The sequence below is a fragment of the Lepisma saccharinum genome, chromosome 9 (genome assembly GCF_977018435.1).
Source record: "Lepisma saccharinum chromosome 9, izLepSacc3.1, whole genome shotgun sequence".
NCBI classification, from domain to species: domain Eukaryota; kingdom Metazoa; phylum Arthropoda; class Insecta; order Zygentoma; family Lepismatidae; genus Lepisma; species Lepisma saccharinum.
The window spans coordinates 52,760,112-52,774,226 of record NC_139237.1 but is presented as its reverse complement, the minus strand read 5'-3'; the positions used below and the strand labels follow the sequence as shown (position 1 = coordinate 52,774,226).

At 37.2% G+C, this 14,115-nt stretch overlaps 1 protein-coding gene across 13 annotated transcripts in view; it reads left to right on the top strand.

Annotated features, from left to right (window-relative positions):
* LOC145992051 (cytoplasmic dynein 1 intermediate chain-like) overlaps window positions 1-14,115 on the top strand; it is a 121,609-nt gene that overhangs the window by 97,246 nt on the left and 10,248 nt on the right. For 10 of the 13 annotated variants that reach the window (XM_083128206.1, XM_083128195.1, XM_083128198.1 and 7 more), the window contains 3 exons: window positions 3,374-3,541; window positions 11,041-11,197; window positions 11,981-12,235. In XM_083128206.1, coding sequence (XP_082984332.1) covers window positions 3,374-3,541; window positions 11,041-11,197; window positions 11,981-12,235 — 580 coding nt within the window. Of the gene's footprint in view, window positions 1-3,349; window positions 3,542-11,040; window positions 11,198-11,980; window positions 12,236-14,115 lie in introns of all 13 variants that reach the window. The other 3 variants (XM_083128205.1, XM_083128201.1, XM_083128199.1) reach the window with 1 other exon arrangement.

Here is a 14,115-nt window from a genome sequence, read left to right as displayed (position 1 = left end):
TCAGTCATCAGTCATCATTTGCTCTCATGTTAATTGCTGTTTTCAACATCTTGTGGGGGGTGGGGGATTCATAAATTATTCACACACTGTTCATAAACGTTTAGTGTAAACTGTTAATGGAAATTAGTCTATTGTGTAAGAATCATTATTTTCCCCTTGAATATTATCTGGGTCCTGAAGTGGCCACCCTGAATTATGGTGGAAGTTTACCAGCAGGGATATGTAAAGTCATTCTTTCACCTGACATTGCATTCAGCCCCTGAACATGAGAATTTCTAGCAAGCTAGCACAAGGGATCTCCACTCTTAAACTCCATGGCACAACAGCCCTATGATGGCCAAGGCCTGCTACGTGACTTTTCACTGAGTGATGTGTGGTCAGCTTGCAGCGTCGCAACCTCTTATGTGTAGGCTTTCGAGACAGAAGTTAGTCCTGGGTTCAATGCCTGGTGGAAGTACAAAGTAGTTCGGATCTCACTTGAAGTGGTAGGTCCAGTCCCAATTTATTCTGAGCCTGAGCCAACACAACCATTTTGGACCTTCAGTGGGAATCAAACCCAGGATAGCTTGCACAAAGGCAAGAGTGCAAACCATTCAGCTATGTAAATGCTCGAATGCCTATGCCAGCTCAAATTGTGAAACTGCTGTTTTTGTGATGCAACATATATGCAGGATTTTATTCCATAATAGATTTTTTTTAATGACACTTTGGAAAACATGAAATTATGCAAAAACTTTTTGTGTTGTATAGATAAATATAAAAATTAGTGCAACATTTTATTCCAAATATCTGGCAGTAATATGCTCCACACACTAGAGCTTAATAATCAGATATATGATCTAGTTTATGGCATTGTCTTCCTTGGCAAATTGTCTAATGCAACCTCTAATAATATGTATTATAGAGAGAGAGAGAGAATTGTTTCATAATGTTTCATTCATTGTGTAACTCTTGTACATAGTCATTCTTGCTTCCATTACCAAATTATTTACCTTCTTTCTCTTTGTTTTTAATGTGCATAAGAACATGATTTATACTTTGAGATAGAGACATGTTTCTATAGATATGAAGTAGAAAAGTCTCTGTTAGAATTCTGTAGAACAAATTTTGTTTTCAGCATTAAGAAACTTTGTTTCAGTACTGACATGATACTGGGCTTTCATTTCCTGATTAGATGTGCATTGATTTTGTTTCTTCAAAAAACTTTTGTTTTGGTGCTGTAGCAGATTTTTGTATTTTGTTTTGTATGAAGAGAATGGAAAGCAGGCTGAAAGGTTACCTGCGGTGTGTGCTGAGTATTGTGCCTTATTTTGAGGCTTGATGTATGGCTTTTAAATTGTTTGTTTCCATATAGGAACTGAAGTATTCTACAAATGTTACAGAACCATAACTCGGAACAAATATTATTTATGTGATTTTGATTTATAAGCATCTGATTATGTATTGTTTAGGTTAGGATAGAGTTAAATATACATGCATGATAATATATGTCAATACTCTAAGCAATTTGATACAGAGAAACTCTGGAAAGGTGCGTTATGTCTTACTATTTGCCCCGCCCCTCCCCAGAACATACAAGCGCATATTATTTTATGGTAAATGGTGGTAACAGTTATGCTTGTTTTAATACATACCAAGTTGCAGCTCAATGATTTAATTTTCCTTATTTTTATGTGTCAGTTTGTACATAAAGATATAAATGTTACTGTAGTTTTACTATTCTTTTAAACTCATTATTTCCTTCATAACTCTCTTCCATTTTCATAACTGTTTTCATTTCAATCTTTTAGTTTTGAAACTGGATAAGTAATATTCTTAGTATTGTTCTCTAATAAAACTTAAGAGTAACTTTTATTTTTTTCTAATTTGTGAGGCTAATAAAAATTAATTCTTATAATTTGTTAGGCCTGCTGTATACAATTGTTACTAAAAACTTTGAGATATTTAATCATGTGATTTACAGCACTATAACTACAAATACGTTTACATGTTGTTTACCCATATAACATGACAATTAAAAATTATGGAAAGCATGCTTAGAATAATTTTGGATTTTCTTGGGGATTTGTTGTACAGTGGAACTTAAAAAAAAACAACTTATTTGGACGACCGTTTTCATTAGATTGTAAGACCACAGAAGTTTTGAATTCTTAAAAACATTGGAGGTTGATACAGAGAAGGAAATGTGCATTTGTTTCAATGAATAAAAAGCACTGCATTTAATATCTGCTTTCTTATAAATATAGTTATGTCAATGCAAATCAGATCACTAAGCTTGCACTACAGTGTTGCCTCACTAACCAAATAATGACAAGTTCTTTGCAAACTGCTTTGCTGCTGTGTTGTCTATTGTGTTGTCAAAGTAACTCGTAAAGTTCCACTGTGCATGTTTTCAATAAATGTTGCACTTTGTGTTGTCCAGGAAGCAATTTGAAATTTCAACTAACACTACATTATTTGTTTGGGTGGAGAGATTGAAATTAAAGGTTACTGTATTTCACCACATAATCATCGCATATTTTATGCCTTTTTTTGTTTTGGAAATATAATGAGGCATGTCTAGTATGTGAAGCTTGATAACTTAAAAATCGTTTATTACTAAACTGACTTTGTGAAAGATTAGGATGCATGGAATATTTGTGAATATATTTTAAAATTGAGCTCCCTTGTAGCCAAGTGGTTAGCGCTCTCGTCATTGGTGCGAGAGGTCCCGGGTTCGATTCCTGGTGGGTGCCCACAAAATTTTCAGCGTTGACCCAGGATCGTGAGAACAATTGGGAAGCCACTTCAAGAAGTAGCTGGCTCCGGTCACGAAAACCAGAAAATAGTGGTGATGGGATCCGATTCGCTGACCACATGTCACCCAATGAAAAGCCTCTCTGTTAGGCCCTGGCCCTTCAAGGGCTATTGCACCACGGACTTTAGTTTTATATGTTAGAATTGAATAGTCCAAATCGACGCACATCATTCCTTCATGACAGTTTAGCAAACATTTTTCCAGTCTGAAAGAAGAAAGGTTCACACATTACTTGTTATTGATTTATGCATTATACTCGAAATATTTTACTTGAGAAATTTTACTAGTGTTGCGAAATAGAGATTACAAAATTTAATCTTCTGGATCTGCAGATTCTGCACCGCTATCATTGATGAATTCATGTGACTGTGAAATATTATAAACTAATTTTTGGACTGAAAGAAACAGGGTGTGACGATTATGCAGTGAAATACGGTAAATTCAATATATATTTCAACTAACAAGGGAAGAGGTATAGGTGTTAAGTTAAAAATGGTTGTGGGAGTAGGCTGTATCTGTTGCAAAGAGGAGAGACTGCTTTATTCACCACAGTTCTTACTTTTGATGATGCCCAAGCGGAGGACGAGGAGAGTTCTTTGACGCACATGGATGGCGGCGGCATGTACCAGAGCAAGCTGCCACCTGGAATCCTCCCACACGGACTGCCCCAGGTGAAGGAAGTTCAGCCTGCTGTCACGGCAGTCGAGGAAGAAGCTGCAAAGCAGGAACAGGAGCAGAAGGAAGGTGAGCTCAATTTTTGTTCATTTCAATGTAGAAAAATCCAGAAAGTAAGTTCTGATTGACTATAACATAGACCCAATTCGCAGGAAAAATAAGGACCACCAAAAATAACTAGGGCTGGGCTGATACCGATGTATCGGTTTCGGCCGATACCAGTGGTATCAGTATCAGTTCGAAATCATCGACTGATACCAGCCAATACTTTTTTGGCATTTTAGTAAACACGCTTCCAAAAGTTAAGCACGCGATGGTAAAATCAACAAAAATGGAAAAGTAAAGCTTTGATTAAGACAAAATTGTACATGAAGGTAGCAAATGTGTTTATGCATTAAAGAAAACAAGAATTGTGTACAAGGATGAAGAAAAATATTTACTTTTCGTAAGTTATATGATGACGTCACATTTGGGTCATTAACGTAATGATGTTTAAAGGCAAACAAACCAAACAAAACTTACATTACTATGGTATGTGACCACCCTGGACCTTCACACAAACTTTGCAACGATTTTCCATGCTTTCAATGAGGTGATCAACCATCGCAAATGCGAGCAATGGCCATTCCTCCGTTAGGGCAGTTTCCAACTCTCTGAGACTGGCTAGAGGTGGTAAATGTGCAGACAGCACGCCCGAGGGCATCCCAAAGGTTTTCAACGTGATTAAGGTCGGGAGAATACGCCGGCCACTCCATACGAGGAATGCCCTCACTTTCCAGGATTTCATTAATGATTTGGATCGATGGGGACAGGCATTATCGTCCATAAGGAGGAAATCAGGACCAACTGCTGCAGCGTCGAGTTTCACAATGGGGTCTACAACTTCATCCCGATACCGCTCAGCCATCACAGAACCACCTTTAAAGATGTGCAGCTCAGTGCGATATCCCACTGAAATTCCAGCCCACACCATGATGCTACCACCTCTGAATGTGTGATGTTCGATGATGATCTTGCCCCTGATTGCATGTGCCTCGTTCATGAACAGGACATTGCACCAATCTGAGACATTCCAATTGACATGTTGACGACACCAGTTTAATCTTGCCCCTCTGGCTTCGGCGGTTAGTGCAACACAAAAACGTGGTACTCGGGCATACAATCCTTTCATGTGGGATATACTGCCAGATATTGTCTTACCAAGTGCCGATGCAACCATGGATGTAACAATTGTGGAGGTCGCTCGTTGATTCCGCTTGGCTACTATAGCAATATACCGATCATCAGAGGGGGCGGTAACCCTTGAACGACCGGGCACAGGTCTCCTGACAATTGTTTGACTTGTTTGGAATTGTTTCCATAATCGAGAAATTACCAAAAGATCAAAGCCAAAGAAAATAGCGACATTTTTGATTGACTGTCCTCCTTCAATGCGTCCGACAGCACGCCATCACTCACTATCTATTATTAGTCTTCTTTCAGCCATAGAAACACAAATATTGTCAAAAATAATCCTACAGAAGTTATAAACACTTCGTATCAGCTTTTAAATGCACCTGAAACCATTCAGAATGCTGGCGTCTTCAACGAAAGTGTGATGATTATTGCACAAAATCCTAGTTTTTTTACGCTATTTCAAGAGCACAGATTAAGCAACTAGGTACAGATGATTCACTCTACTTACAAAAAGGAAGCATCTACATCTGAAGCGATTTTCAGCCACTCGAATTTACATACGCTTTCAAAAATTTTCATTGCGTGCTTAACTTTCGGAAAGCAGTGTATTTCATGAGATATGCAAAAATGCCATGGAACACTTCCACGGAGTCTAATGCTCCTGGACATTACGCAACATTCGAACTTTATTTTTATTTTGCACCAATTTTACACAAAAAACCCTTATTTTGTGTTTACATAATATCTATTTTAATATTCTTTATGTAATTCTTGAATATTATAAAGCAAATTTCTTGGTAATTTGATGCATATAATTGGAGAAGAATATATACACAATAGTATTGATCAATATTTGGAAACAAATTTTAATTACAGTAAAACCTCTTTAATCTGGATTAATGAGGGGGATAAGTTGACCGGTTTAAGGAAAGTCCGGATTAACTGAAATAACCTAAAAGAACAGTAGAAAGTGCATTAAAACTCTGTTTATTGCAACAAAACATGTTTATTATGGTGTATTTTAAGGGCATAGGCCTAAATACAGTACAGTACAAAGTCTGCGGGAAACAGAGTGTCATCAGTGGTTGATTGCCTTTTTGTTGGGAAGTTCTCTTGTTGACTTCTAGCCACATTTAAAACAAACCTTGCATTCTGCTTTTTTTTTTTTTCCTTTTGCCTGTCAGGATGAAGCTAAGTCTGGCTTATGGTGGTCCGGATTAATGAGGTTTTACTGTATTGCAATTTTGAAGTAACAGTATCAGTATCCGTTCAACGTTTTATCAGCTCAGCCCTAAAAATAACTGTATTATATTATTTTGTATCTAAAAAAAAGTTATGTGGACCTTTTAAGAAGAACATAAAATAGATTCTGGATTCGCTTCTTGTGATTCCACTCCCAAAAAAGATTCAGTTTAGAAACTAGTTTCGTTCATTCTTATGATTCTCAGTCTTGTGCAAAATTATGATTCCTTCAAATTTATTTCTTCTGGAATAAATTTTCACTTTTATAATACTAGGTATTAGAATATCAAAGTAAAACTTGCAGTCCAGATATCTGATTGATAACTACAGATTTTAGTCTTGTTGTCTTTTCCTATAGAATTCCTACATGCAACAAAAATTTCTCCTCTCCAGATGCTTTGTACTTACAAATGTAAGCAAAAAAGCAGCATTTTCTACAACACATAAATCTACCAGAAAATGAAAAATTGTGTATGGTTTATGAAGATTATGTAGTTTTTGAATATTTTCTGTTTTTATATTGTAGAGATCTGTTATGGTGAAATAATGTACCTCTGTTACCTTAGCCTGAAGGCTAGATGCACTTCATTGTAGCACCCAATACATTTGAATTTTCACATGTTCTTGTTTATGTAAAATGAAATTTGCTGAAGAAAAGTTGTGAAAGTGAATATTCTTAATAATTAACAGATTATATATATATAATTGAAAAACAGAAAGTTGAAAAGCAAAAATCATGATGATAAACATGTCTGGAAAACCTGGGGAATTCCATAATCAAAAAATCGTAGCAACCCTGAAATATTTTGTGTACCTACCTTGCATTTTTTATCATTGGCATTTTCTTTCATACTATTTCCTATAACCCACCCTACCCTGTAGCTTGGCAAATGAGAATTTCCATTCACAGCTTATATACGAGTCCTCATGGACAACTTGGTTCCCGGTTAGGTCACTATCTACATTATTCAACATATAGTACGATGAGACACACTTCCTTAGTCTTATCTTATAGAGATCAAAATTGGTGAAAATATTAATTTTCTCATAAAAGCTAAATACGTATTTCAGTTTGGTAGTTTTGGTTAAATACGGATGGTTGTGCACTGTTTTGCAGAAATGTTGGAAAGAGCAAGCAGCGAATAAAAATTGAAGGTAACCAATCAGTAGAATCAGGTAGAGATTCCATGTGCCGTTAATCCATCATCTTCTCTAGTGAATGACAAATCACAAAAACGGTAATACATTAATTCACTGGTTAGGTTCCAAAGTTCTTGCTGGTTGCCCATGTAACCACAATCATTGCATATATGGAGAATTGTTCATATACCTTCTACGCTTTCCTGTTTTTTGTGACAAGAACAGAAGTGCACCGAATCTATGAACACAATTCATATTCTAGAATCCAAATTAAGGAATGATAGAAGTCATAAAAGTGAAATTATTGCAAGTATAACTAAGGGAAGACCCACGATATCAAAATTAAGGAGCACTTTGAATGTATTTTAAAAATAAAGTTTTATCAGATTAATTTCAATGACAGTAAAAAAAAAAAAGAAAAGTACTATAACTCAACAGTTGCACATCAGCAAAGATAAATAAACAACAAAGTAATTCTTGCCATGCAGTACTAACTTAACAATACGAGGGTCACTATTTATATTTTGAGCCTAACAATGAAAAAACAGGAATTTGGCATTGAAAACTGCTTTATTCTTTTTCGAAGTATTCTCCTTTATGGTCAATACACTTTTGCATTCGTTCGAACCATTTGTCAAAGCAGTTTTTCCAATCTTCTTGAGACACCTCCATAATATGGTTTTTGAACGCATCAACGGCATCTTCCGCCGACGAAAATCGTTGTCCACGCAATTTATTCTTGACATTCGGGAACAAGAAGAAGTCATTGGGTGCCAAATCAGGACTGTACGGCGGATGACCCATCAATTCGATTTTTTGACTGTTCATAAAGTCTGTTGTTAGACGAGATGTGTGACAGCTGGCATTGTCTTGATGAAGAATGATCCGACGGCGTTTGTTTGTTTTCCGTATTTGACCGAAGACCTCTGGCAAACAAATTGTTGTGTACCATTCAGAGTTGACCGTTCTACGTTCCTCTAAAGGCACAGTTGCCACATGACCAGTTTTCCCGAAAAAACAGGCGACCATTTGTTTCGATGTGCTTCGAGCGCGAACAACTTTTGTTGGATTGGGTTCATCTTGAAAAACCCATTCAGTCCACTGCTGTTTACGTTCCGGCTCATATGCATATATCCATGATTCGTCACCTGTTACAATCGTATATACGTCTTTTGAAGCACCACGATTGTATTTATTGAGCATTTGTTTGCACCAATTGACGCGAGCGTCTTTTTGAGTTTTTGTCAAATTGTGTGGGATCCAACGAGAACATACCTTTCTCACAGCTAAATGATCATGTAATATTTTATATATGCTGGTGGAACTAATGCCTATGGTTGCCTCAATCTCACAGTATGTCACATGACGATCTTGCAGTATTAGGTTTTGCACAGCATCAATGTTTTCTTGAACAACAACTGATTTTGGACGACCTTCGCGAATCTCGTTGGTGAGTGAATAGCGGCCACGATTAAATTTGTTATACCAGCGTTTCACAGTGGCAAAGGATGGGGCTTCATCGCCAAATGTGGAAGTAAGTTGATTGATGCACTCTTGTCTTGATAATCCACGTCGAAAATCGTAAAAAATCATCGCACGAAAATGTTCACGAGTTAAAATTCCATTTTATTGTTGTCGCGCAATCTCCAAGGCAACATAAACAACACAAGTGAAGCTATTGACAAAACATTTGAAGTACGTTATGGTTAATAATGCCAGACGATTCCGTGCAAACGTCAAATCGCACCTAACTTCAATCAGTGTTGCCAAGGCTCAAAATATAAATAGTGACCCTCGTAGACATGGTCTATTTTTCTATCTATTATATTTCTAGCTTACCTCTGTGGCATAGTGGTTAGCACAGCATGCCGTGCCACGAAACCAAGGGCCCCAAGTTTGAATCCGGGTGTGAGTGTCCTTTGTTAGTGTCCCTTCGTCATATCATCGCGATTAGCCAAGAGTGGCAAAAGTGATGGTATATAATGAAAATCAAAAAAATTGTTTAGAGAGAGCACCTCTTCTCTCATCTTCAAGTCGACAAATGACTTTTCCAGACATTGAGGATTTAACCTACAATGTGCCTGAAAGTTCAGTGCATCAGCCAACTACTCCACCACTAACCCCTAAGAATTCTCCCGCTATTCTTTTACTGGGAAGCCTGGACCAAAGTTGCTTCAAGTCTGCTCTGGGATATCTTGTATGGTTTTGGGCCGTGGCTTTCAAGGTGGCTGCTTCAATTTTTCCCAATTTCCAATTTATCTGTATCATACTGTTATGTTCTTGAAGATTGAGGAAGGTACTCTCCCAAAATTAGAGATAGAACATGTTGTAGGCAGCCAGAAATATGTACAGAAGATAATGCCCAATTAATAAATACTATGCTGATCCAGTCAGAGGCAGGAAACGGCAAAGGATGATGATGACTAATAAATACTGTCATTTGTTAACTTGATAAGCATTGTATAATGTCCCATTGTAATTGCATGCTAATAATAAAGAACATTCCTCACAAATAAAATTGCCTTCATCTGTTTTATGGAGAAACTCTTGTTTGCCTAAAGGTGAAAAAAATTAGGAATATTATGATTAGAGAAGGATTGAAAGTTCCACTTTCAAAATTGGAAGTTGTTAAATGAAAACAGTAGAAATGCTCATACCTGTCAGAAGGATTCTGGAAGACAGACTGCCAAAGAAGGTATTATACTAGTTTCTACTAGGAAAGAGGAAGACAATATGATGCAAAATTGCATGGATACAAAGCATGATGAGAAAATGGATGTAAAAGAGTGAGATTGGAATGATGGACAATCATGTAGTAAAAATTGTCTGCAATGCATGCAATTAGCACACCAGGTGCTAAATAATATACAATGAAACTTGATAAAAAAAGATATCCAAATAATGTAGTGATGTGAATTAGAAATTCCATCCCACAAACTTACTATATAGCATTTGGCAGTGGCAGCTGGTGGCTCAGAATTAGGTGAAGAACTAGTAGGAGAAAAATGGATAATTAGAGAAAATTAGGTGAATAATTGCACATACTTATTAGAGAATGACGTTTCTTACAAAAACACACAAATTTTAGTGCATGTTTCTTGTTAGAAACCTCTATTATCCCAATTTTCTCTTAATTCAGAGCCACAGTCGCCGCTTGCATTAGGCATAACAGAAGAAAGCTTCGGAAAGCTATTGTTTTTCTATTTGCTTATATGGTGTCCATTTCAATGTTTAAAGGGACAGAAAGAAATCATTGAAAACAGATAAGAAATTTTATCTTGTTTGAAAGTGTGAAGGAAAAGTTGCCAATGAAACCAAACTAAATGCTTAAAATTGCAACTCAAAAAGCTTGTATATTCACCATCATCTCCCTCAAAATTGAAACATACAGTAAACCTCTTTGAATCACTACAAACACTAACACCACTGCAATCACAGTAGAAACAACAGTTCCATGTAACACATGTATTCCATTTTTATCAAAAGAGCAGTAGAAGAAGCTATAACACTGGCCTTGCCATCAGGAGTATTATAAGCTGTGGCGATGCTTGGGGTCGATTTGTTAACCTGGTAGGTTTTCGCAGATGCACCTCCATACTGTTGCCTGCAGCTGTGACATGAAGGCAACAAGAATTACGCTACCTACCCTATGAGAAGGTATGAAGCCAGTGAAGCTAGCTATTTGCTACAATTCACAAAACAATTTTTAAGTTTTTGGCAGTCTTACCATCCAGACAAAATGAATAGTAATTCACAGTAAAATGTTAAGCAGTTCAAATATCCTCCCTCCCCTCGTAAGCTGTCCTTGCCCCTTGCACTTTTTGCACACCCGATTATGCAGGGGACATTAAAAAGGGAAAAAAGGTGCAATCGAAAAAAAGGTTCCAATATCCATGCCCCAGATGGAATTGCTTTTTTCTTACTCCTTTTCTTATTTCATGTTAATATTTTGAATGTCGATTCTTATTCTCATACCCATTTCATCCTGTTATTTTGTATTCTGCAAACAGTTCGAGAGCTGAGCGAAGAACAGAAACAGATGATCATTCTGTCCGAGGAATTCCAACGGTTCTTTGACCGGGCATCCAGGGTTATGGAAAGGGCCCTGTCTGAACAGGTTGACATATGGATGGATTACACCGGAGTAGCAGATGGAGACGAAGGGGGGTAAGTAGTGTCTCACTTGATGGAAAACCTAATAATCCCATTTGCATAAACAGGTGCCCTGTTGGTTTAACCAGTGGGTCTCAGTCTTAATGCTGCATCAACTTAATTAATTTTTTTTAGCTTGCCAGTGGTTTATTTTCATGTCTTCTATTATTTGTAGAAAACATATTTTTGGGAAATTTTAATTGTACACAGAACTTTTCTTCCTGTCAGTATACTATTAAAAAAGTTTTCTATTATTAACAAAGTTTAGTGGTTTTGTTTATTTGTTTTGGTTTGGATACGAATTTCTGTTCAATATTTGATAACATTGTACTTTCTACTCAATTTAACAGTGATATTTAAAATATTAACTTATTTTTCTTAAAAGTTGAAGAGAATTCAGGGCCAAATTTTTATCATGAACTAGGGCCCATGAGGCAAAGCCACCTTTACCTAAGAACCAGCGTGCCCTTATATAAGAAAAAATATGTTAATCATGTGCACAATATAATTACATTCAGAATGTTGCATTTGATGTGTTTTGTATGTCTTTACATTGTTTCTAGTATATAAATAATTCAAATGTCATGCGGCAAAACCAAGAATCATCTTGGATTCATTCTACATTTTCCCAATATTGTGGAAGTTTTAAGTGGAAAGTTAATGTATCAATTCATAATTTGAAACCATCATTTTGGCATTGTGTTTAATGGGTGTTAAAGTAAAACCAGTTCTTCCTTACTTTTTGTTGAGATTATTTATTGTGAATTAGTCAACACATTGGTCATTTGTCTTCCACAGAGATGAAAAATCAAGTCTGAGACTTTCCCTTAACCGATGGTTCTATGATGAAAGGTGGTCACGGAATAGGTGCATCACAAGCTTGGACTGGTCACCACAGTTCCCAGAATTACTAGTTGCCAGCTACTATAACAATGAGGACTCTCCTCATGACCCTGATGGTGTGTGCCTGATCTGGAACACAAAATTCAAGAAGACTACACCGGAATACATTTTCCATTGCCAATCTCCAGTTATGTCGGCAACTTTTGCAAGGTAGGTATCATAGTAAAAGACAAATGGGCTGATCTCATAGGATTGCAAGATTTTTAAAGGTATGCATTATGTATCACAATACAAAAAATGGATTTTACAGTATATTGCAATTTATCATACAGGTTTCATTTCTTCAAAGCATTGTTTAGAAAGTCAGGACAGCAAGACTCATATATTTGTTCAGTTTGCAAATCATTAGGGCTAAACTGAGATCGATGGCAATATATCAGTATAACAAAATATCAGTCAGAATTTTATCACCAAGACTGGCCAATACTTTTGCGGGATGCAGAAATATTGTAGGGTTTGCAATATGCATACCTTTCATTTTGGCAGCAGTATTAATGGGAAGAAATGGATTTTGTGGTTAAATAATTATCTTCTGTGAAATTATGAACATTATTAAAAAACCTAAATAGATTGATATGGCCAATGCCGAAACTAGTACAGATTTCCACCGATACCAATACTGTTGCTTGAAAATTGAAAAATTAAAAGATGTTCAAAATATTGATTAATATTATTGTGAGTACTAAAACGATTTCCGCGAAACTTATTTGCAAATGTTCTATTAATTTCGGTGGCAGAGGCCACCTAAATTAATAGAAGATTTACAAGTATACTCTGTCCCAGCCATCTCTGGAGCAAGCGAATAAAAAAGTATCTGCGCAAGTAGTGACGCCCCCGGTGCCTACCCAGCGTCGAATAACATGGGTACCTGGGGGAAACCCTGGGGGGTAAAGGCGGTCTGGGGCGTGATGCTGATCACATCACCCCCACTCACGACCGGATCAAGAAAGTGTGGGGCGTTACCCCCACACCCCCTATACGCCTTCATGGCGTGGTGCTAAGCACAGGGGAACACTTTACCTTTTTTTTTTTTTTTTTTTTTTTTTTTCAAGTAGTGACGCAAGACGGCTCCACCAATGAACACGTGAGAGGAACTGGATTGCGGGGAAGTGAGGGGGAGCAACTGCGGTTGCCAGCATTCGCAGCAGCGTGTACTGCTTCGCTCTGCCCACTCGATTTCCTCCCCTTCTCTGACACTATGCTCGGCCTTGCTCAAGAGATAGGTGGGACAGAGTATAAGTTTCGCGGAAATCTTTTTAGTACTCACTTACGTCTTCAAATTATCACCTGTGTTTTTATTCCCTCTAATATGAAATAATGAAGCTGCGGTAGATCACTCATTAGGGCATCTGACTACCATGCAAGACACACTGGTTCGATCCCTGGCAGGGCAGAACCAGGATTTTTTCCACCTGTTCAAGCGGCTCCGGCGCCCATCCAGCATCGTATAAAGTGGGTACCTGGAGGAAACTCTGGGGGGTAAAGGCAGCCAGGGGCATGGTACTGATCACATCACCCCCACCTTTGGCCGTGATCAAGAAAGTGTGGGGCCCTAACTCCACACCCCCTATATGCCTTCATGGCTTGGTGCAAAGCACAGGGGAGCACTTTAGTTTACTAACAGGAAATATTATTGTGTTCAAGTATTCCAATACAATTATATGGTGTGTGCCAAATGAACCTGACTGTTTTTAATTACAAATAAAAACAAAACCCTTTTATGCAACAAAGTCAATTCAATACATGTTTTACTACATCTCAATAAAAATAAGCTTGAATCTCTTAAACAGAAAGTGCAATTTAACACCTAAACATTCAATATTACAGTGTGGCTAACCACCGGGAATTCCTTGAATTCTGCATGGATTTTTCTCCGTATACGTTAAAAATTGCAACTTTTATTAATTCAAATTTATACATAGTTAAGAGCCCCAAGGAAAGTTTTTCACAGTTAGCTTTTATTTTTATCAAGGAAGGGAAAGAAAGCTTCCTGGGAAATAAAAACCAATTCTTTCATTCAGTTTACTTTG